The sequence below is a fragment of the Salmo salar genome, chromosome ssa06, assembly GCF_905237065.1.
Source record: "Salmo salar chromosome ssa06, Ssal_v3.1, whole genome shotgun sequence".
NCBI lineage: Eukaryota > Metazoa > Chordata > Actinopteri > Salmoniformes > Salmonidae > Salmo > Salmo salar.
In genome coordinates, this window is record NC_059447.1 from 41,171,422 (window position 1) to 41,196,866 (window position 25,445).

A 25,445-nucleotide genomic window follows, 5' to 3' on the forward strand; every position below is an offset into this window, starting at 1 on the left:
TAGTAGACCCAGTATGGATGACCAGTATGGATATCCAGAGTGGTGTCCAGTGCCACCTGACTAGACAGTGATCTGTCTCTCTCTTTGTGTCTGCTCTGCTGTGATCTGGTGAGTCCTGCTCCTCATGACCTGCCAGCCATATTGGTCTGCTTATTGTTCTGTCAACAGCATCTGTTGGGCCTGATAAAGGGCTTAGACCAGCCCCCCATAGGCCCGCTGGAGTTAGGTTGGATTAGGATGTTGTGTGTGTGTGTGTGTGTGTGTGTGTGTGTGTGTGTGTGTGTGTGTGTGTGTGTGTGTGTGTGTGTGTGTGTGTGTGTGTGTGTGTGTGTGTGTGTGTGTGTGTGTGTGTGTAGGGTAATTATAACCCATAGCCCATACCCTATCAGAGCACCAGCCACAGTGAGAGAGAGAGGCGATCAGTTGATCGACAGTACACAGCTTGCCTGCCCTGCTTTTCTGTGTCCCCTTTCTTCTTCGTTCTATCTTTATGGAACTTGTAAGTATTCAGTTCAAGGTCATCTCATTAATATTATATCTGTGTCCTCCATCTTGTTTCCTTACTTTCACATATGACGGAGGGAGGTATGTGTCTCACACGCACACACACCCATCCATAATCCGTGCTTGTATGTTCCCGATCCATCCGCCCAGCGGGAATCTCTCAGGAGCATGGCAAAACGTTCCCAAGCCTCATCCACTTCCCCCTAGATCTCGTTTCCCCTCCGGACTTCCCAAGGAAAAAGCCCTTCAGAAGCAGCCGTGCTCCTGTGACATTCCTCAATCTCCCGACCCTCGGATCAGTTTGGCTCCACTGTGTGTGTGTGTGTGTGTGTGTGTGTGTGTGTGTGTGTGTGTGTGTGATATGTGTTGATAATACGAGGCTAGACGTTAGGAAAACGACTCTCAATCAATCACTGCATCGTACATTTAACACACGGCAGTCAGACCACAGTTGGTACAGTATAAGAGTGGCGAGCTGGGGAGAACAGTACATTAAACAGAGTCAGGAGGAAGATACGGGAGATCCCCCCCCTATTCCCTCCCCAAGCTTATTATAACCACAACCACTGGAAGGTCCACTAGCTGTTAAAATGACATGGTTATTGTCTTCTTGGTAGTCATGACACACTTCAGAAAACGCTCCCTCTTCCTCCCTCCCTTCCTCCTCAATCACTCCCTCTTCCCCCCTCCCTTCCTCCTCAATCACTCCCTCTTCCCCCCTCCCTTCCTCCTCAATCACTCCCTCTTCCCCCCTCCCTTCCTCCTCAATCACTCCCTCTTCCCCCCTCCCTCCCTTCCTCCTCAATCACTCCCTCTTTCTGCTGATCTGACATGTGCGTCCCCGCGAAGTCATTCAAGTTAGTTCAAAGGCAACATCTTCTTTCCTATTTCCTATTTCTCGCCCCATCACAAGGGCTGTCGGAGCTAAGCTGTTAAAATGGCTGACGGTGTGCCTGCCTGAACTCATGCAGTGCAGCGTTGCTGTGATTGGACGAGCAGAGCATGCAGCAGAAGCGACTGGGTACAGTACGCTGAGGAACTAGCTGGAGGATAGAAGTGGAGCTTCTAGTGATTCATCTCTTCTCCACCCCCCATCTACACAAACACACACAAACACACTGTATGCACACATAAAGGCCTATACTGTACACACACACACACACACACACACACAAAACCCCATACACACACACACTGCGAAAACACATATACAAGCATTCAGAACATAACACACAGAGCGAAAAATATATATATATATATATATATGTATACTACAGACACACAAATACACAGATACACAGAGAGAGAAGCACACTGGTGTGTCATTTGACCTGATTTCGTTTGATTTAACAGGAGCGGAAGCGTGTTCTTTCGCTGATCAAGGGTGCGTGACATTCTAGAGCCCCAGATTTCCCCAGTCAAGGGGAAGAGAGTGTTGAGAGGGCAGAGTAGAGCAGAGCATTCAAGCACACACAGTTTGGTAACTTGAACACAAATTTGCTGTTTCCCTCCCTCTCTCCGTCCGTAGTCTGTCTCTCTTTCTCTCACTCACCAATCTTCCTCTTACTGGCTATGTTCTCTCAATCACATTGATTGTCTGTCTGTCAGTCCATCCCCTCCATGTTACCCAACCTGTCTGTCTGGCATTCTCTCTCCTGGGTCTTATCCTTCTTCTGTCAAATTCCACCATCTCTCTTCTCACCATCATCCTTCCTCTTTCAGATGTGTTTTATTCCCTGTCTTCGTCTCTCTCCTCCACCTTGTCCTGACACTGGCCCTCTCCTTTTAACAGACCTTTTATGATATGACTGCATCTGTCTCTCTGCTCAGAATCAGACCTACAGTCTAGGTTAGTCCAAGTCTCCACACACACACACACACACACACACACACACACACACACACACACACACACACACACACACACACACACACACACACACACACACACACACACACACACACACAGAGATGGTATGCAGGTGTAAGATGTGACAGGCTGTGCCCAGGCTACAGGCTATATAACTGCAGCAAAATTCCACTCTTTCTGTCCCTCTCTCTGTCCCCATTCCATAGCTCTCTCTCCTTCTCCCTCTCCATATCTCTCTCTCCTTCTCCGTATCTTTCTCTCCTTCTCTATATCTTTCTCTCCTTCTCCTTCTCTATATCTCTCTCTCCTTCTCCCTCTCTATATCTCTCTCTCCTTCTACCTCTCTATCTCTCTCTCTCCTTCTCCATATCTCCTCCATATCTATATCTCTCTCCTTCTCCTCCATATCTCTCTCTCCTTTTCCCTCTCTACATATCTCTCTCCTTCTCATTCTCCATATCTCTCCTTCTCTCTCTCTATATCTCTCTCTCCTTCTACCTCTCTATCTCTCTCTCTCCTTCTCCATATCTCTCTCTCCTTCTCTCTCTCTAGATCTCTCTCTCCTCCATATCTATATCTCTCTCCTTCTCCTCCATATCTCTCTCTCCTTCTCCCTCTCTAGATCTCTCTCTCCTTCTCCTCCATATCTCTCTTTCCTTTTCCCTCTCTACATATCTCTCTCCTTCTCATTCTCCATATCTCTCTCTGCTTCTCCCTCTCTAGATCTCTCTCCTTCTCCATATCTCTCTCCTTCTCCTCCATATCTCTCTCTCCTTTTCGCTCTCTACATATCTCTCTCCTTCTCATTCACCATATCTCTCCTTCTCCCTCTCTATATCTGTCTCTCCTTCTACCTCTCTATCTCTCTCTCTCCCCTTCTCCATATCTCTCTCTCCTTCTCTCTCTCTAGATCTCTCTCTCTCCTCCATATCTATATCTCTCTCCTTCTCCTCCATATCTCTCTCTCCTTTTCCCTCTCTACATATCTCTCTCCTTCTCATTCTCCATATCTCTCTCTCCTTCTCCCTCTCTAGAGCTCACTCCTTCTCCATATCTCTCTCTCCTACTCCATATCTCTCTCTCCTTCTCCATATCTATATCTCTCTCCTTCTCCTTCTCCATATCTTTCTCCTTCTCCCTCTCTAGATCTCTCTCTCCTTCTCCTCCATATCTCTCTTTCCTTTTCCCTCTCTACATATCTCTCTCCTTCTCATTCTCCATATCTCTCTGCTTCTCCCTCTCTAGTTCTCTCTCCTTCTCCATATATCTCTCCTTCTCCATATCTCTCTCTCCTTCTCCCTCTCTAGATCTCTCTCTCCTTCTCCATATCTCTCTCTCCTTCTCCATCTCTATATCTCTCTCTCCTTCTCCTTCTCCATTTCTCTCCCTCCTTCTCCCTCTCTATATCTCTCTCTCCTCCATCTCTCTCCTCCATATCTCTCTCCTCCATATCTCTCTCTCCTTCTCCCTCTCTCTCTCCTTCTCCCTCTCTACATCTCTCTCTCCTTCTCCTTCTCTATATCTCTCTCCTTCTCCTCGATATCGCTCTCTCCTTCTCCTCTATATCGCTCTCTCCTTCTCCGTCTCTATAGCTCTCTCTCCTTCTCCCTCTCTATATCTCTCTCCTTCTCCCTCTCTATATCTCTCTCCTTCTCCTTCTCGATATCGCTCTCTCCTTCTCCTCTATATCGCTCTCTCCTTCTCCCTCTCTATAGCTCTCTCTCCTTCTCCCTCTCTATATCTCTCTCCTTCTCCTTCTCGATATCGCTCTCTCCTTCTCCTCTATATCTCTCTCTCCTTCTCCCTCTCTACATCTCTCTGTCCTTCTCCTTCTCCATATCTCTCTCTCCTTCTCCCTCTCTAGAACTCTCTCTCCTTCTCCATATCTCTCTCACTATCTCTATTCCTTTCTCTGTTTCCACATCTCCTTACCACCAGAGCCTACAGGGAGTGATGAAGTGAGACGTAGTCACACTGTGTGACCTATAATGAGAGTGACTGAGGACTATTTGAAGGTCATTACTTAGCTACTTAATGTATATTTAGTTAGTATGTGCATGCCTTGCTATAGAATACCAACAACCTCCTACTACAGACACACAGGAACAGAGACAGACAGAGATAGAGACAGACGGAGGGATAGATAGAGAGGAAGATTATGCAGACAGACAGACAGAGTATGCTGTAGTCTACAGACAGATAGTCGCACAGACTGCATATGTCCCACCAATGATTCCAGGCAATACAGAACATGCATTACAAATGCATTTTTGGCGGAAAACACTGTCTTTCACTTGCAAGAACACAGTCGTGCTTTTCATAAAAGCATCGTTATTCAAAGATATTACTCCATGCATACAGATACGGACACACTCTCACGCATGCACAAACACATACAGACACACACACGCGCATGCATACACACACACGGGTTGTTTATGCATTGGTGCTCACATTGTTGCTATGTGTGTATGTGTGTGCATGTGTTTGTGTGTGTGTGTTTGTGTGTGTCTGTTTGGGCCAGGCAGATTGCCCCCCAGTCAGAGGGGAGGGAGCTGTCTCAGCTCGTCAGCATTAGGTGCCCACGCCGCCTTGATCACCGCCGACAGCCAGCCACAGGAAATGATGCGCTGTGAAGCCGCCCAAAGCACCCATGTGACCCGCTGTGGTCAGAGGGGGAGAGAGAGGGAGGGAGGAGAAGGGAGCCAGTGAGGCGGTGTGCCCTGCTTGGCATGGCAATGACACACACACACACACACACACACACACACGCGCGCACACACACACGCACGCGCGCACACACACACACACACACACTGACAAGACATAGAGACAGAGAGAACGAAACACACGCCACAGCTAGTGATATATTTGCTCTGGCTGAGTGGCAGTGAAATGTATCCCAGTATGTCTGGCACCAGATCCCTGTTGCCGTGCCATTGTTCTTCTGTTCCACACTACTACCACTCTTAACAGAGACACACACACACACACACACACAGCTCTAGTCTCCAGACTAGTCTAGAGACAGATTCCAAATACCGTAGGCTGCATCTCCTGCTTACGGCCCTCCTTCAGAGCTGCTGGTCAGAGGTTAGGGGTTAAAGGTTAGTGGTGAGGTCTGTTACAGGGCCTCTGTGGGAGGAGGTATGTGTGTGTCCGTGTGTGTGGTGGGTTTTTCCACGGCTGACCTCACACTCTCTCACGTTTATAGACCCTTTGTTTTACAGATTTTCCAGGCTTACCTTCAGGTGTGTCACGGACTGTCACATTTCCAGACCAGAGAGACACTCCAATGTTTCCACTGGCTCCGTCCTCAATGCATACTTTCTGGCATACTCTGCCCCTCTCTCCTTTCACTTTCGATATCCCTCACTCTCTTTCTCTTCTTCACATGAATTGATACACTTTCTTCCTTACCGTCTTCTCCGTTTACTGCTTTTTCTCGTTTTTTTTTCCCGTCTTTCGTCTGTCATTCCCCCTCCTTTCTTTGTTCAGACACACGGGCTCAAATATGATTTGACATTTTTCAAATACTTATAGCGTTTGCTCTAGCCCGCCTGGAGTGCAGATGGGCTTGGTTTACAGTTTTCAGACCATTATATCGGTCCATTAAGCGAGGGTAGCTCAATCAATCCCAGATAACGTATATTTGCAATGATTTTGAATAGTATTTGAACTCAGGTGTGGTGTCATGCGGGAACACTTTGGTCTGTTGATATAAATCTGTGTGTGTGTGTGTGTGTGTGTGTGTGTGTGTGTGTGTGTGTGTGTGTGTGTGTGTGTGTGTGTGTGTGCGTGCGCGCGCGCTCTGTAGACACATACACTGCTATAACACTGAGATTTCCCTCTCTTCCTTTCCACAGGATTCCCCCATTCGTTTTACAGTAACGAGAACACAACTCTACTCCCAAACACATAGAAAACAACATCCTTATGGCACTTTAATGGTTGCGCTTCTATTGGAGGCATAAATGAACTTAACAGATCTACGGACAAATAGTTACATTGGACATTTTAATGAGAGTGACTGAGCACTTGAAGGTCATTGCTTGGCTACATAATGTACATTTAGTTAGTATGTGCATGCCTCGCTATAGAATACCAACAACCGTATCTTCAAGCTCTACGCCATCCTGCTGGACCAACTCTGCACGATTCACCTGCTAAACCACAGTTCGATATAATGAAAGCAGGCCACTGCACAGAGACAGTATTGATTGGTGTCACGACTTCTGCCGAAGTCGATGCCTCTCCTTGTCCGGGCGGTGCTCGGCGGTCGACGTCACCGGTCTTCTAGCCATCATTGATCCACTTCTCATTTTCCATTGGTTTTGTCTTGTCTTCCTACACACCTGGGTCCAATCCCATTCGTTACATGTTGTGTATTTAACCCTCTGTTTCCCCTCGTGTCCTTGTCGGAGATTGTTTGTGAATATGCTCGTGTGTTATGGATTGGTGCGCGACGGGTTCTTGTACCCACTTTTATTTATTATGTACTTTGGTTTTGCAGTTTTGTTAACATTATTAAACTACTCCGTTTATACCAATTTGGATTCTCCTGCGCCTGACTTCCCTGCCACCTACACACACGACGGTACAATTGGTAGCTAGCCACGGTATTAAACATATGCAAGCCACAATGAAGTCCTATTAGTAACACAAGTCTGGGTGCAGTTTGTATAATTCATTCCTCTACTAACCCAGGGAGAGAGGGACCATGGTGAGAGGCAGCAGGACAGATGTACAGAGCAACACAGAGAGAGAGAGAGATGTAGGGATAACTGAGGAGAGATGAGGATGAGAGACTAGAGGTGAGAGGTAGGGCACATAAAGGGGAGTCTTTATTGATAATCATTCTAGGTTAGAGGATGGTACTGTGTATGGTAATATTGGTAGAGATCCTCCCTTTGTCTCTCCTCCTTATCCATCTCATCCTCGTGGGAGAGGAAGAGTAGTCTGTAGAATACCTCACGTGTCTGATCTCTGGCACTCCCATTCACCCTACGTATGTAGGATCTTAATTTGAGCCAGTTTACATAATTCATGGACAGTTTTTGTAGGGGTTGATATGTTTTTTTGTTAGGGCAAATCCAGTCTGACATTTTAAGTGGAAATTACAAACGTAAGAAGCCTTTTTAAACCTTGAATACACTACAAGTTTGCATTTCCTGCTGTGCAGGGAAATGATCAGCAACAAAAGAATGATCCAATTAAGATCCTAGATCTGTATCTTCCTCCTCTTCTTCCTCATCCCTCCCCCTCCTCCTAATCTGGTTGAACCCAGCTCCAGGGATGAAACATACACACAGATGTTGTATTTATGTTGGAGAATCCATCTCTCTCTTTTCTCCCTGTGTCTGTCTTTCTGTGTGTGTGACTGAGTGTGAAATACATGCTAAACAGTACATCTGAGGAGTCCCCTTCCCTGTAGAGTGTCGGGTACAGGTGTCAGAGTACAGCATCGCCCTCCCCACCCCTCCCTATCCTCCTTCTCTTCCTCTCCCTCTTTCCTCCGTCACACTGTGATGACAGCTTCCTCTCTTCCTCTCTCGGACTCTTCTAGACTGAGACTCATCTGAACCGGCCTCCTGGCCTGCTACTCCGCTCCAGTCTCAGGAGCTTTACTGTTGTTTCCACTGGGAGTCACAACTGACCAGTATGCTCTTCTATCATTGTTGCCATTCTTAGTAGCAGCTGTACTAGTTGTATTCGTTTTAGTGGTGGTATTTGTTCCAAAGCCACAATCATTGCTATTCCCATACAGTAATTACAATGATAATCAGTGGGCCTAAGGACCAGTAATCTGATAGCAGATGCTGTTGTTGTGCCACTGGGCACCTGGTGCCTCCAACCCTCTGGTAATCATAGGGCTCAGGTGCAGGAGAGTTCTCCTCTTAGATATGGCTCCTCTCCTTCCCATTTGAACCCTTTCACATGCCTAGCACAGCTCCACGGTGGCCTCAAGTTCACAATGTAACCCTCTGGTCACCTCCAAAACACCTTTTTAGACACTTCCATCGGCATCCTACCAACCCTTAGTCACTTGCAAACTCCAGCTCCATTGCCAGCACCTCCCTTCTCCCCTCTGTCAGCCTGCCCTGGAGCAATCACCCTCGCTCCCGGACCCTCCTCCTCTGTCCGTCCATCAGTCAAACCAGTCAGTCCGTTCCGCTCTGAGGGTGTTCTGTACTCTCCTATTCATTTGTTTGTTTGACAGAGAGAGAGAGACAGATATAGAGAGAGAGAGAGAGAGAGAGAGATAGAGATAGATAGATAGACAGAGAGAGAGAATGAGAGAGGCGGCGAGAGAGCGAGAGAGAGAGAGAGATGGCGAGAGAGGAAAAAAAGAGGAGAGAGCGAGAGCTAGCCGCTTCTCGTCATGCTGTTTTCATCTCCATTGGCTGTCGGTCATCACCTGGGCGGGAACACTCCACTGCAGGTTGGCAGAGCTAATTGACGCTAGTCGCTTGGAAGAGAGGAGGAAGAAGAGGGGGAGAAGGAGGTAGCTTTAATAAATCATATTGGTGTTGTTCTGCCTGTCAGACATCCCTATCAGTTGTCAAAAGTGAGAATAAAACTTTACTGTATAGTTTCAAGTATACTGAGCATCATGTAAGTTCTATGCTTCTATAGTGTGATGATGGGTAGTACATTTCATATCCACTGGGTTATGTCCAGTGATATTCCCAATGAAAACAAATCCAGCACATACTGTAGTAGAATAGGGTTTGTGATACACAACAATACGTAACCAAAGAGAATACGACGAGTACACACACCCATCGGTCCAGAGAAGAAACCGTTTGTGGCAGTTTAAAACACGCACACCAATCGAACCAGCAGTGTGATTTCTCCCTGTCCCCCCCGCCTGGGACTGATTGGACAGTAAAGGGGAACATTAAAAGACAGTTACACCTAGACATGTATTGATCACCGCTGTCCGCATGCTGGAGAGAGACAGAAGAGGAACTCCACATAAAGACTCGCTCAACAGAATGTGTTTGTGTTTGGAAGTTAACAGTATGTGTGTTTGTAGCAGTTTGGGCAGTCTGTTGATGTGTATAACTGTGCATATGTAGCTAATGGATATAAATGGATTTCACCCTTTAGAAGTTTCTGGATTTTACTATGTCTTCATCCAAATACAACAGTGTGCTTGCATTCTTCTCTCTGACAGCTAGTTGTATTAGGCTGACACGGTATGAGGAAGACTGCGCTAAAAATACTCCAGTCATTAGTCATGTAAAAGCTTGTTCAAATGTCATAGCGAATTACTATCTATCTCAATGCATGTCAGAGCTCTATCTCCCAGGTGACACATTTCTCAATATTCCGAACATCTTCCCCCTCCCGCCTCGTGTCTCCTGCCCTCCCTGTCACACCGTCCCATTGTGCCCACCTCTTCCGCCACCCGCGCCACTCCTGCCCACTACACCACTCTGTCTCTGACAGCATGCCACCGTACAGATCCTGCATGTTAATTAATGCCCGCCCGCCCACTGCGACTCTGCCCGTCCTCCTCCTCGTCCCTGGTCCCTTGTGTGCTGCTCTACCCTACACACTCACTCACGCACGCACACTCTGAGGCCAGTTATCAGCGGCCCAGCAGCGGAGCGGAGGGCTACAGAGGATGTAATTTCACTGGAGTGGAATGTGACAGCTTGACCTTCTCCCTCTCTCTCTCCAGGGCCCCCATCCTCATCACCATAGATACCTGGCTCCGCCGGGCACCGCGCTACACCCATATAGCCGTATTATTATCAACACCACTACCATCACTACTATACTCCCCCTCCGATATCAAACAATCACGGTTGAACTCATTTGCCCATCATAGTCAAGAGGAGCCCAAACACAACTCCACTGTGGTGACCTCTCTAGCCGTCACAGGGAGCCATTATGCCCTGTGGAGTTTCATCGTGCCTGGGTTAGACTAACTCAACTCTGTCCCGGGTGAGGCTTGTTGTGGATGTTGATGATGTTGCGTCTAGTGTTTGGTAACATACAATCTGACGCCTGTTTCTGGGTGCTTGTGTAGAGTAGTGGATATGCCTTGACTCACAGTCTGACTGAACAGCACTCCTCTGCGAAGACACTGATCGTACTAGCTGTCCTTTCATAATGCTCTCTATCTCCCGCTGAAGGACAATGGGCTGTGTCATGGCTGGTGAATCTAAAGCGGAGAGCCAGCCTCTCTCATTAGCCCTGGCTCTCTCATGCCTGTGTGGGCTATATGGTTGGCACAGTGGTTGGCAGGGCTAGTCGGCTGGTACAGCTGCCCTCCATACCCACAGTCTGCCATGAGAACTGGGGGTCCATGGCTACTGTGGTTTATACACTACAGTCAAGGACACCTTGGCTAGCCGTGCTTGTCCCTGGAACCTCTACTGAGCAGCTGAGGGACGGAGGAGACTTCTCTAGCACCAGAGTCTGTGGAGGAAATGCACCTGATTCCAAACTCCTCCTGTGGTTTCTGACGTTCTGTGTGTATCCCGTATAGTCTACCTGCTCCTAGCACACTTCACCATCACCCTCTCTCAACTCACACCAATAACATCCTCTTCAACTCACCGCCAGTCTGCCCGCCTCACACCACAAAAGAATACAGAGAGAAGGAGGGAGATGGAAAAAAGAGGGGGAAGAGCAACAAGATGGAGGTAGAGAGAGGGAAGTCAGATATTAGATGGAGACACCGATTGGGGGGGGGAGAGAGCAGAACGAGGAAGGATGGAAGGAGGGAGGCGAGCAGAGAGAGGGAGAGATGGAGGAAGGGGTAGAGGGAAAGCAAGGGAGCGATTTAATGGTGTAATTAAGTTCCTGATAGCACTCTGGGAGATGTGCTTTGGCCAGGCTCCAGTAGAGCTTAGCACTACACCAAGGCTCTTCAGCCTGCTCTCCTCTCCTGCCTTTAGAGGAACACACACACACACACACACACACACACACACACGAAGTTAAACACACTCACACCGCACAAACACACAGACACATGGTTTCTAGCTCACTCTGTCACACACAAACACACAAACTCAGTCCATGTACAGTTGACCACACAGAGAGACACACACACTCAGCGCTGGCAGGCTCCACAACATTGCGCTAAGGCAAAAGACGAAAGACACAAAGGAGAGAGAGAAGCGATGGATGAATATGAGCAACTGTCACTCAGATCAGGCACACTCACAGCTGCAATGACATACACACATTACACACACACTGCTGCAATGACATACACACATTACATACTCACAGCTGCAATGACATAGACACATTACACACACACTGCTGCAATGACATACACACATTACACACTCACTGCTGCAATGACATACACACATTACACACTCACAGCTGCAATGACATACACACATTACACACTCACAGCTGCAATGACATACACACATTACACATACACTGCAGCAATGACATACACACATTACACACTTACAGCTGCAATGACATACACACATTACATTTACATTACATTTACATTTACGTCATTTAGCAGACGCTCTTATCCAGAGCGACTTACAAATTGGTGGGGGGGGGGGGTTAGAAGGATTACTTTATCCTATCCCAGGTATTCCTTAAAGAGGTGGGGTTTCAGGTGTCTCCGGAAGGTGGTGATTGACTCCACTGTTCCACCATTGGGGTGCCAGAGCAGTGAACAGTTTTGACTGGGCTGAGCGGGAAGTGTGCTTCCGCAGAGGTAGGGGAGCCAGCAGGCCAGAGGTGGATGAACGCAGTGCCCTTGTTTGGGTGTAGGGACTGATCAGAGCCTGAAGGTACGGAGGTGCCGTTCCCCTCACAGCTCCGTAGGCAAGCACCATGGTCTTGTAGCAGATGCGAGCTTCAACTGGAAGCCAGTTGAGTGTGCGGAGGAGCGGGGTGACGTGAGAGAACTTGGGAAGGTTGAACACCAGATGGGCTGCGGCATTCTGGATGAGTTGTGGGGGTTTAATGGCACAGGCAGGGAGCCCAGCCAACAGAGAGTTGCAGTAATCCAGACGGGAGATGACAAGTGCCTGGATTAGGACCTGCGTTGCTTCCTGTGTAAGGCAGGGTCGTACTCTGCGAATGTTGTAGAGCATGAACCTACAGGATCGGGTCACCGCCTTGATGTTAGCGAAGAACGACAGGGTGTTGTCCAGGGTCATGCCAAGGCTCTTAGCACTCTGGGAGGAGGACACAATGGAGTTGTCAACCGTGATGGCGAGATCATGGATGGGCAGTCCTTCCCCGGGAGGAAGAGCAGCTCCGTCTTGCCGAGGTTCAGCTTGAGGTGGTGATCCGTCATCCACACTGATATGTCTGCCAGACATGCAGAGATGCGATTCGCCACCTGGTTATCAGAAGGGGGAAAGGAGAAGATTAATTGTGTGTCGTCTGCGTAGCAATGATAGGAGAGACCATGTGAGGATATGACAGAGCCAAGTGACTCGGTGTATAGCGAGAATAGGAGAGGGCCTAGAACTGAGCCCTGCGGGACACCAGTGGTGAGAGCATGTGGTGCGGAGACAGATTCTCGCCACGCCACCTGGTAGGAGCGACCTGTCAGGTAGGATGCAATCCAAGAGTGCGCCGCACCGGAGATGCCCAACTCGGAGAGGGTGGAGAGGAGGATCTGATGGTTCACAGTATCAAAGGCAGCAGATAGGTCTAGAAGGATGAGAGCAGAGGAGAGAGAGTTAGCTTTAGCAGTGCGGAGAGCCTCCGTGACACAGAGAAGAGCAGTCTCAGTTGAATGACCAGTCTTGAAACCTGACTGATTTGGATCAAGAAGGTCATTCTGAGAGAGATAGCAAGAGAGCTGACCAAGGACGGCACGCTCAAGAGTTTTGGAGAGAAAAGAAAGAAGGGATACTGGTCTGTATTTGTTGACATCGGAGGGATCGAGTGTAGGTTTTTTGAGAAGGGGTGCAACTCTCGCTCTCTTGAAGACGGAAGGGACGTAGCCAGCGGTCAAGGATGAGTTGATGAGCGAGGTGAGGTAAGGGAGAAGGTCTCCGGAAATGCTCTGGAGAAGAGAGGAGGGGATAGGGTCAAGTGGGCAGGTTGTTGGGCGGCCGGCCGTCACAAGTCGCAAGATTTCATCTGGAGAGAGAGGGGAGAAAGAGGTCAAAGCATAGGGTAGGGCAATGTGAGCAGGACCAGCGGTGCCGTTTGACTTAACAAAAGAGGATAGGATGTCGTCAACCTTCTTTTCAAAATGGTTGACGAAGTCATCCGCAGAGAGGGAGGAGGGGGAGGGGGAGGAGGATTCAGGAGGGAGGAGAAGGTGGCAAAGAGCTTCCTAGGGTTAGAGGCAGATGCTTGGAATTTAGAGTGGTAGAAAGTGGCTTTAGCAGCAGAAACAGAGGAGGAAAATGTAGAGAGGAGGGAGTGAAAAGATGCCAGGTCCGCAGGGAGGCTAGTTTTCCTCCATTTCCGCTCGGCTGCCCGGAGCCCTGTTCTGTGAGCTCGCAATGAGTCGTCAAGCCACGGAGCAGGAGGGGAGGACCGAGCCGGCCGGGAGGATAAGGGACATAGAGATTAAAACGATGCAGAAAGGGAGGAGAGGAGGGTTGAGGAGGCAGAATCAGGAGATTGGTTGGAGAAGGATTGAGCAGAGGGAAGAGATGATAGGATGGAAGAGGAGAGAGTAGCGGGAGAGAGAGCGAAGGTTGCGACGGCGCAATACCATCTGAGTAAGGGCAGAGTGAGTAGTGTTGGAGGAGAGCGAGAGGGAAAAGGATACAAGGTAGTGGTCGGAGACTTGGAGGGGAGTTGCAGTGAGATTAGTAGAAGAACAGCATCTAGTAGTAGCATCAAGCGTATTGCCTGCCTTGTGATTAGGGGGGGACGGTGAGAGGGTGCGGTCAAAAGAGGAGAGGAGTGGAAAGAAGGAGGCAGAGAGAAATGAGTCAAAGGTAGACATAGAGAAGTTAAAGTCACCCAGAACTGTGAGGGGTGAGCCATCCTCAGGAAAGGAACTTATCAAGGCGTCAAGCTCATTGATGAACTCTCCAAGGGAAACTGGAGGGCGATAAATGATAAAGATGTTAAGCTTGAATGGGCTAGTGATTGTGACAGCATGGAATTCAAAGGAGGAGATAGACAGATGAGTCAGGGGAGAAAGAGAGAATGTCCACTTGGGAGAGATGAGGATTCCAGTGACACCACCCCGCTGACCAGATGCTCTCGGGGTATGCGAGAACACGTGGTCAGATGAGGAGAGAGCAGTAGGAGTAACAGTGTTTTCTGTTGTAATCCATGTTGCCGTCAGCGCCAAGAAGTCGAGGGACTGGAGGGTAGCATAGGCTGAGATGAACTCTGCCTTGTTGGCCGCAGACCGGCAGTTCCAGAGGCTGCCGGAGACCTGGAACTCCACGTGGGTCGTGCGCGCTGGGACCACCAGGTTAGAGTGGCAGCAGCCACGCGGTGTGAAGCGTTTGTATGGCCTGTGCAGAGAGGAGAGAACAGGGATAGACAGACACATAGTTGACAAGCTACAGAAGAGGCTACGCTAATGCAAAGGAGATTGGAATGAAAATTACACACTCACAGCTGCAATGACATACACACATTACACACACACTGCTGCAATGACATACACATACACACATTACACACACACTGCTGCAATGACATACACACATTACACACTCACAGCTGCAATGACATACACACATTACACACACACTGCTGCAATGACATACACATACACACATTACACACACACTGCTGCGATGACATACACACATTACACACACTAGCATGCTCTTTTTTATACAAGCACACATACACATTGCATATCATTCACTCCTTCTAAAACCTCACAGAAATAACCCCCTTACACACACACCCTCTCTCACACACACACACGCACGCATACACACACACACACCCTCTCTCACACACACACACGCACGCACACACACACACACACACACACACACATACACACACACACATACTCACAGAGCAGCCAGTTTCCCTCAAAGCTTATCTTTAATAGCTTTAAAAGTCTCTGCTGCCTCTCCCTCTTTGTACAGTCAGTCTGTCTAGTTTTATACTAGCTGCTGCTGCTGGCTGACTGGCAGCAGAATCACTCCTCACTTATCAGTGTGTGTGTGTGTGTGTATCCATCTCTCTCTCTCTTCTCTCTTTCTCACTCTCTCTCTCTTTCTCACTCTCTTTTGCTCGTGCTCTCTCTTTCTCTTCCTCTCTCCTCTCTCTATCTCTCTATTTTTCTCCGTAACCAAGCAGGGCCTTGTCACTATGCTGCTGGGTGACAATACTCAAATTCCATTAGGGTGACCTTTGTCCATCAATTTAAGGGTCAGGGTTCAACCCAGGTACCCATGAAGTGTTGGACTACACAGGGGTGGAGTAGTCAACCTATTCCAAATAGGGCTCCCTTATTGTATTTTTCACCGTTTAGCCACTAATGGGATGTGTAGTGTGGCTGTAAATGTGTGATCGAGGCATATCAATTATCACCTTGACCTGGCTCCTCCCTGCATCAGGGAGAATGACATTACTCTTGTAGCCGTTTCACAAAGCCGTTATCTAAGAGACAATATGCGCTATGAGGACTGTTAAAATAACACCAGCTTATTTTCCCATCTGCGCTGTCCGTTCAGGTTTAACGTCGTCCAGCTGAGCAAGAAATAGAGAGCGAGAGAGAGAGAGAGAGAGAGAGAGAGAGAGAGAGAGAGAGAGAGAGAGAGAGAGAGAGAGAGAGCAACCCCTCATCTCTCCATTCCCCTTCCCTCGCCTCCTTCGGGCCACGCGGAGCAGCAGATCAATATGGGTTTTAATTGAGGTGCGTGTGTATCATTCTTCTGAGTTGTAGTAGTTGGGATCTGTTGGGATTTGTCCCCGAGGAAGAAAAGGATTGCAAAGAGAGAGCGACAGAGACTGGGAAATAGGACAGAATATATAGCAGTCCCTTCTTTTAGATGTGTTTGTTTAATAAACTCCCGGAGCGGAGCATATGATACTTGTGCGTCGTTGCATGCACTTATTTTTCTGGGGATACCGCGTAATATTTACGCGCTGTGAAACACCGAGCTGGAGCGAAGTCTATTCGGTCCTGGACGCACGATGCTGATCGGTAAGTCTCGAGCTTTTTACCTTTTATTCAGAATCCGCGCTGATGTGGCTTCGAGGGTCCGCTGTCCGTTCTTTCATTTCTGGAGACGTGTAGCACACGGTCGGGCGCCTAGAACATATGACTGAAGCACTGGTCGGTTTAGCCTTTTTAAACATATGTGAATTTTACATAAAATATGACAACGTTTTATAGAAATATAGCTTTGTAAGTTGTACGCACTAGCGGGAAGACCAGTGCGCAGTTGAATTCTCAAATTTGAATGAGGGACAGTCAAATTCAGACGCAGATTAATGTGCAGTGTTGGGTGGTAACTGTAGCCTATGGTATTTATTTGTTTGTTTATTCTTCTGAAATACACAAGTGGAGTATTTGTCTTGCCAGACCATTGGAAGTGTAGGATACCGCAGCGACCCGAAGATTACGCACTATGATCCCGTAAAATCTCCTTCAAGTTCGGAGTTGTGGATCATCAGTGACGTTAAGCCTGCAAATATTTATTCCTTATATTAACCATTAAAATGTTAGTTTTCTTTAAGATATTACATGCTATCGAAAGTAGTCTACCGGTAATTTTTGGGACAAAATCTTAGGCTACCACAGAATGAATCCCCTTTTTGGAATGATGAGATATTCATATTTGAACATTTCTTGTGTGATTTATCTTCAAGGACGAATCCATTGTATGCCAAACTTTTTTATATTCAACAAATATGAATTTATCTGCTGTTTTGATGTTGAGCTTGAGTTGATCTCTCCTCAACTTGACGGGTGCGTAGGCTATCGGTCTCATACCTGTGAAAGCTTGAATTAAATATTTACAGAAAGCGCTCCGCTAATGCATTTGAAAAGCAACGCGGCTCCTTGTTGGTTAACTATAATAACGTCATTATTCATGTTAGACCTTAGAAACGAAATCTGAAAGTGAATGATTGCCTTATTAAAACACGGTCCTCTCCGGGATTCTGCTTCTACAATGATGCGGGGGGATGTCTCGACGACTCATGGTTCACAGTCGCGTCATCTATAGACTTTCTGTGGTATAGGCTATTGCAATAGGTTAATCAATTTCGTTTATATTGTCAGTAATAATTCATCTTACGTTTTGTATTTTTAAGATATAGATGTAGTACATATGTATTGATTGTCTGCATAGTATTGAGGATTTTTCCTTTGAGAAAGACAAAGAGGCTACTCAATAGACAGGAATTCAGTGATCAACACACACTGGTCAATTTGCATTATGGGTTATATTACACCATTAAGCAAAATCACAAAATCCTATTATAGATCTGTATGCATTCACTACTGTAAGTCGCTCTGGATAAGAGCGTCTGCTAAATGACTAAAATGTAGATCTGCCATGGCCTGCCCTCTACATAGGAGCCACCTGCCCTCTATACATAGGAGCCAAGGAGATAATGATGACAATATGAATATAATATGCAATAGATATCTTATATAGTATAGGCTTATTTTCTACCAGTACTTTATTATTTTTTTCCTTATAGGCCAAGGTTACAGGAACATTGGAGCAACCTTGACTGGTTGTCTTGCTGTTCCCCTCTGGATCTCGTCACAGTTGCCTCTGAGAAACTGAAACAAGATTTATGACCCTATCAGTCCACTCTGAAATGGAGGAATTTGCCGTTTGCTCTTAACATGATCCTGCAACCCATGACAACGTTGAGGCAGTCTGTGTATTGGTAGTGTGGTTGAGAGGGGTGTGAGAGAGAAGACAGACAGATGTACTGCATGGCTGAGACTACACTAACCTAACACTGCTCTGCTGCCATTTTACTGCCCTGCCAGAGTCACTACTGGAATGTATGTGTCCTATATGACATCAACTCTGTCTCTACATCTTTCCAACTTAGAGAGAGAGACAGAGACACACACACACACACACACACACACACACACACACACACACACACACACACACACACACACACACACACACACACACACACACACACACACACACACACACACACACACACACACACACACACACACAGGGCCCCCTCCAGGGATGATGGATATGTCTTTAACTGAGATTGCGGGGTGCTCACAGATCCCAGAGCTAGCTCTTAAAATGGCTTCGGTAAAATGCACTGATGAGTCGTGCAAATGGTTCCCATTAGCATTTCTCCAGATCTTTATTCCTGTTCGTAATGCCTTCCTGGCAGGCCTACAGGGGAGACAGATGCATGTGGAGCACAAAGCTGCCAAGGAGATGTATGGTAGAGTATTTAGGAGGTCTATTTTACTGTTCTGTTCTCACCTAGACCCTCACCACTGGCATCGGACAAGCCATAAACTGAAATCACCCCACCCATCAGACTGTGGTGCATAAAAACACAGGCACTTTTCAGACACAGTTTGGTGGGGCAGAGCGGGATCTCACACACACACAGTTCCTTGTGGATATACTGACTGTCCAATGACATCACCATAGTCTTGTGTGAGTGGGGAAAGGTTTGTGGTCTGACCTACACTGTGTGGCTGTAGGGTGGGAGGTGGGGGGGGACCTTGCCTCTAACAACTGACCCTCACTCCACCCCTTACCTGTTCTCCCACCTTACCCCCAGGCTGCAGAAGGCCTGATTATAGCCCTGCCTGTCTGTGCTTTTGGGAGGAGACTCTTTCCTTTCTTCTCCTTGGCTGCTCTTATCTGTGGGATCAGGGTAATGGGAGGGAGCTGAAAGGACAGGCTTAATCTGTGGTAAACAGGGGCCCAGACCGGGGCTAGGCCAGGCTAGGGGTAATTACAGGGGGGTAGGGTTACCCTCTGGATGGATGGATGGATGGATGGGTGGGTGGGTGGGTGGGTGGGTGTGTAGGTAGGTAGGTAGGTACGTAGAAATGCTTACTTACAAACCCTTAACCAACAATGCAGTTTTAAGAAAATACCAACAAAAAAAGTAAGAGATAAGAATAAGGGGCGGCAGGGTAGCCTAGTGGTTAATAATAGAGACCCCTTCCCGCTCAGATCCCGTTAGCGGGATCGATTTGACAACAGCCAGTGAAATAGCAGAGCGCCACATTCAAAACAACAAAAATCTCATAATTAAAATGTCTCACACATACAAGTATTATACACCATTTTTAAAGATAAGATTCTCGTTAATCCAACCACAGTGTCCGATTTCAAAAAGGCTTTACGGCGAAAGCAAAACATTAGATTATGTTAGGACAGCACCTAAGCAAGAAAAGCCAAACAGCCATTTTCCAAGCAAGGAGAGGCGTCACAAAAAACAGAAATACAGCTAAAATTAATCACTAACCTTTGATCTTCATCAGATGGCACTCATAGGACTTCATGTTACACAATACATGTATGTTATGTTCGATAAAGTTCATATTTATATCCAAAAATCTCAGTTTACATTGGGGCGTTATGTTCAGTAATGTTCTTGCCTCCAAAACCTCCGGTGATTTTGCAGAGAGCCACATCAATTTACAGAAATACTCATCATAAATGTTGATGAAAATACAAGTGTTATGCATGGAACTTTAGATAAACTTCTTAATGCAACCGCTGTCAGATTTCAAAAAAGCTTCACTGCGAAAGCACACGTTTGCAATAATCTGAGTACGGCGCTCAGACAACAACAAGCCAAACAGAAACCCGCCATCTTGGAGTCAACAAAACTCAGAAATAGTATTATAAATATTCACTTACCTTTGATGATCTTCATCAGAATGCACTCCCAGGAATCCCAGTTCAACAATAAATGTTCGTTTTGTTCGATAAATTTCATCTTTATGTCCAAATACCTCCATTTTGTTTGCGTGTTAGGTTCACTATTCCAGGCGCGCGCTTGCTAACTCCAGACGAAAAGTCTAAAAAGTTATACTACAGTTTGTAGAATCATGTCAAACGATGTATAGAATCAATCTTTAGGATGTTTTTCTCATAAATCTTCAATAAAATTCCCACCGGACGATTCCTTTCTCTTTAGGAATGAAGATGAAGTCAGCTCGCTCCCAAGGCTGAGCGCGTGAATGAACTCATGCCTTATTCTGGGACACCTGGTTCCATGAGCTCTTGTTCGCTCCCTACTCACAGTAAAAGCCTGAAACAATGTTCTAAAGACTGTTGACATCTAGTGGAAGCCTTAGGAAGTGCAACATGACCCCGTTAACTCTACAAATTGGATAGGGATTCACTTGAAAAACTACAAGCCTCAGATTTCCCACTTCCTGGTTGGATTTTTCTCAGGTTTTGCCTGCCATATGAGTTCTGTTATACTCACATACATCATTCAAACAGTTTTAGAAACTTCAGAGTGTTTTCTATCCAAATGTACTAATACTATGCATATCCTACCTTCTGAGCCTGAGTAGCAGGCAGTTTACTCTGGGCACGTTTTTCATCCGGACGTGAAAATACTGCCCCCTATCCCAAAGAGGTTCTGACTTGCCTAGTTAAATAAAGGTAACAAAAAAAAGAAAGTAATTAAAGAGTAGCAGTAAATAACAATAGCAGGGCTATATACAGGGGGTACCGGTACAGAGTCAATGTGCGGGGACACCGGTGTCGAGGTGCCCCCACACAAATCCATGTCATTTTCAGTGTTATTGTAATCCACAGTACACCTATTTTACATTTATATTTTAGTCATTTAGCAGACGCTCTTATCCAGAATGACTTACAGTTAGTGCATTCATAAGTGCATTTAAAAGCCTTGTGTTATGAATGTGCTTTACACAATCATGGCTATAGACAGTGATATGATCTATGATGGACATTTCCAGGCATGGGCTACTTCTGTTCCATAGTCCAGTCCATTCTGCTGTATTGAGGCCATTCTGTTCTGTTCCCAGGCAGGCGGTGTGGAAGGCCAGTCTGCCTGTAGCGTTGGGTAATTGCATGGCTGTTTGATATTCCCCAGGTGTTCATGGTGTAAATCAGTGGAGCTAATTAAAAGGCTGTGGAGTTGGACTGAAGAAAAAGAAACGAGTTTGTCTGAATGCCATAGTTCACTTCTCACCAACTTCCCTCTTCGAGTTCTCACATCATCATCATACTCCACATACTAACATCACAGGGTATGGGACGTGGTACTTGTGGCATGTATGGCTGTGTCCGTGATTGTGTGTCTATGTCTTTGAGACTGTGTGTGTGTGTGGTAAGGCAGCCGTAGACATTTAGTTTGCTGCTCCTGGACAGGGACAGAGACAGAGGCAGAGACAGGCGTGATGGATGGATTTTCTGGACCTCCCATCTCCTCCTCCATCCCTCATGGTTGCCTTGGCAGTGGCAGCTCTCCAACTCTCCAGCTCCTTGTGACTTAACCCAGCTCCACCTGCCTTGTAGGGCCAGCACACTATGCACACAGAGAGACAAAATATACAGGAAACACCCTACCTCACACACACACACACACACACACACACACACACACACACACACACACACACACACACACACACACACACACACACACACACACACACACACACACACACAGACTATGTTCTGCTATCCTCTTGGGGTCCTTTCCTTTCAAAATTATATTTTCCCTAACCCTTACCATAATCCTAACCCTAATTCTAAACGTATGTCCTAACCCTAAACATAACCCCTTACCCTAAACCTAATTGTAACCCTAACCCTAAACCTAACCCCCCAAGCTTAAAATAGCCTTTGTCCTCATAGGGATGTGGGAAATGTCGCCACGAGGGAGAATTTTCGTTGTTTTACTATCCTTGTGGGGACATTTGGGGATTTTCGGTCCACACAAGGATAGAAGAACCAACCAAAGCACACACACACACACACACACTTTATCTCTCTCTCTCTCACATAAACCTGGCTATCCTACCTCCCTCACCCCAGGGGCCTTGCTCTGCTCTGTATGCCTCCTGGTTGTATATGGACAGGGGGTGAGCTGGGTAGGAGCTGATTCCAAACCCCTTTATCCAGTTAGAGCCCCCAGATCCAGGTGCTGCTCTCTCTCTCTCTCTCTGTGTGTCTACTGCCTGGCTGCGTCTCTTTGTCAGCCCTCCTAACACGACACGGAGTTACTTACCTTGTTAGTCCCAGCAGAGATGCATGCTGGGTGATGTTTTCCTATGCTCTGATGGATCTGGGGGGATGGTGGTGGGCTTAACGGATTGTATAGTTCAGTCAACTAATGATGAGATGTGTCTACCTGGCCCTGCAGGGGCTTTAAAGCCAGGCCATGTTCTCTCTCTAATTTTCTCTTCTTATTGAGTGTTTCTTAGTGTTGAATAGTGCGTCATACATCTGTATGTACACCCTTGGTGTGTGGGTACGTATGTGTGTGTGTGTGTGTGTGTGTGTGTGTGTGTGTGTGTGTGTGTGTGTGTGTGTGTGTGTGTGTGTGTGTGTGTGTGTGTGTGTGTGTGTGTGTGTGTGTGTGTGTGTGTGTGTGTCAGCCCCTCTGGCCCGGGTCCACTGAGGGGAGTGACAGTCATTACAGTGAAGTGACACTGTGGGCTTGATTGGCCTGCCTGCTGAAGTGATGTGATGATGACTGTGTGTTAGGGGCTGGGGGAGGCTGGGGGGGAGGGCTTATGGGAGGCATATGGGGGACCCAGCAGGGGATCTGACAACATAAAAAATGTTCCCTGGAACAACACTGCTGGATGCTGAACATCAAAGCCAGTCCACTTAGCCCCTTATTCTCCAAGGCTAAAAATGATAAACAACTGAGCCTATTATTGTGTGTGTGTAGTGCATATAGGCTACGTTTTCATTTGCGTTGCCAGCTTGTGTGTGTGTGTGTGTCTGCGTGCGTGTCTGAGGCATGTACATTTTCATTTCCATTATATGCCTTAGTGTGTGTCTGTGTCTTTGTGTGCACAACCTCTTACCAGCTGCCGTCTCCTGGAGGCAGCTTGCTCTTTTAAAGTGAAGAGGGGGACTCGTCCTCCACTTGACTTTGAGACCTTTAGTTAGAGAAGGAACAGAGAGGACAGACCTTAACAACAGACACAAGTCGAGAGGAGAGGAGAAACAAGGACAGGAGAGAGTGTTGGTAAGGGAGATTTAAAAAGAGGTGAAAGAAGGAAAGAGCATTTCTCGTTCTTTCTATTCCAATGTGTTTCCTGGTCATCACACCAGCCAGTCTAACTTCCCTAACCCTTAAAGAATGGGTCGTGGCTCGCAAAACAAAAAACGTAATTGATTTTACCATCAAAACCAGGGAGGGCATCAATCACAACCATGTGGTTCTCTCTCAGGCACTGACCTGGAATACTCCAGGGTCCACTTCACAAAATAGAGTGCAGCGTGTGTAGAGGATGGTAGCCACCAGTATGCATAGACACACTGGATATGTCCCAAATTGTATCCTATTCCCGATATAGTGCACTACTTTTGGCCAGAGCCTAATGATCCCTGGTCAAAAGTAGTGCACTACATAGGTAATAGGGTGCCGTTTGGGACGCATCAACTGGTGGATCTGTTAGCTTTGTTAGCCGTTTGGCTGCTCACCTCAGCCTGCCTGTACTGGCTCTGTAATCTCAGGAGTATTTATTTAACAGCCCGCTGCACACTGGATTAATTAGACCTGCAGTGAATTAAATGCTTTGCCCTGGTCCTCTACCCACACACACACTACCCAGCTAGCGCATAATGTTCTGATAACCATATACTTCTTAGAGCTTGGTGAGAGCATGGTTGTCCTATGGTTATTTTGCATACAACCTTTCCACAATGTTCTGGGAATGGTGCAGGATATCCAGCTAGCACATAATGTTCTGAGAACCATATAGTTCTTATGTGGGAGTTTCAGTACTCTAGGAAAACTTTTTTCTGCGTGTTACCTCGTGGTTTTATTTAAAGTAATGTTCGGAGAACATTAAGAAAACGTTGTTCTGTTGGAAAAGTTTTGTACTTCAACATAACGTTCTCAGGTTCAATTTCAAGTCATGTTGTCAGAACGTTCAGAGAACATTAAGAAAATGTTGTGGGAAAATGTCAGTACTTCAGTATAATGTTTTCTGCAGGTTTCCTTATGGTTCTATTTAAAGTCATGTTGTCAAAACAATAAGAAAACTTTCTATAAAAAACACAAAACATTAACGTTCAAAGAACGTTATTTAAAACATATAGATTCCGTTCTCAGCATGAGCAAAACTCTTGTTAAATGTGTTCAGGTTTGTTGGCCATGCCCACACACCTGATCTTAATGAGCGCTGGTCTCCTTTTGAAATGGGTTTGTTTGAATAGACTAGAATGAACAGCTTTGTATGAGTTAAAACAACACGCTAGTTCCAACCTGGTGGCGTAGTGGACTAATTCCATGGATAGAAAACAGACAATCATAGGTTCAAATCTCTGGGTTACAATAACATGAGTTTGCATGATTAATGCCTAAGCAAATTAATTTGTGCTTGGAGTTCAAAACAGTTAGCTACCTAAGCTAACTGTTAGGTTAATTGAAGGTAATTCAATAATACTTATGATTTCTGTTCTCAGAACAATGAACAAACCTCCCAAGAAAACATTCTCAAATCCTCCCTGCAACTTAACATTTGTGTTCCCAGAACAGGCCAAATTTTCACTTCCATTCTCAGAATATATATTTTTTTAAATGCAGTTTTACCAGTCAGGAAACCTATGGCTTCGTTCCCAGAACCAATGGGAAACAAAAAAAAGTTACATTCCCATTACTTACAAGGAACCAAATGTGTTAGCCGGGAAACATCCTCCGACACACACTAATGATGAGGGGGGGGTCAGAAGCAGGTGCAAGTGAAACGTTTTAATAAAATAAAACAAAACCAAGAACACAACACTAACATGAGGCATAACACCGATACACAAGAACAATACCAGATATGGGAGATTGACATAAAGGGGAGGAAATTATGAAGTTAATAGAGTCCAGGTGTGAATAGTAATGATTCACAGGTGCACATAATGATGAGTGCCAGGTGTGCGTAATGATGAATCCCAGGAACTGTGGTTAGTATTCTGGCGACGTCGTACGC

General features: G+C 46.5%; 1 protein-coding gene across 3 annotated transcripts in view; it reads left to right on the forward strand.

The window, feature by feature from the left end:
* Positions 1 to 25,445, forward strand: part of LOC106607288 (zinc finger protein 385C) — a 183,047-nt gene that overhangs the window by 98,515 nt on the left and 59,087 nt on the right. Inside the window, exon 1 of one of the 3 annotated variants that reach the window (XM_014204104.2) lies at positions 16,114 to 16,475. The exons of the other annotated variants lie outside the window; for them this stretch is intronic. Coding sequence (XP_014059579.1) covers positions 16,466 to 16,475 — 10 coding nt within the window. The 5' untranslated portion in view covers positions 16,114 to 16,465. Of the gene's footprint in view, positions 1 to 16,113; positions 16,476 to 25,445 lie in introns of those variants that run through there. 3 annotated transcript variants of the gene reach the window in all.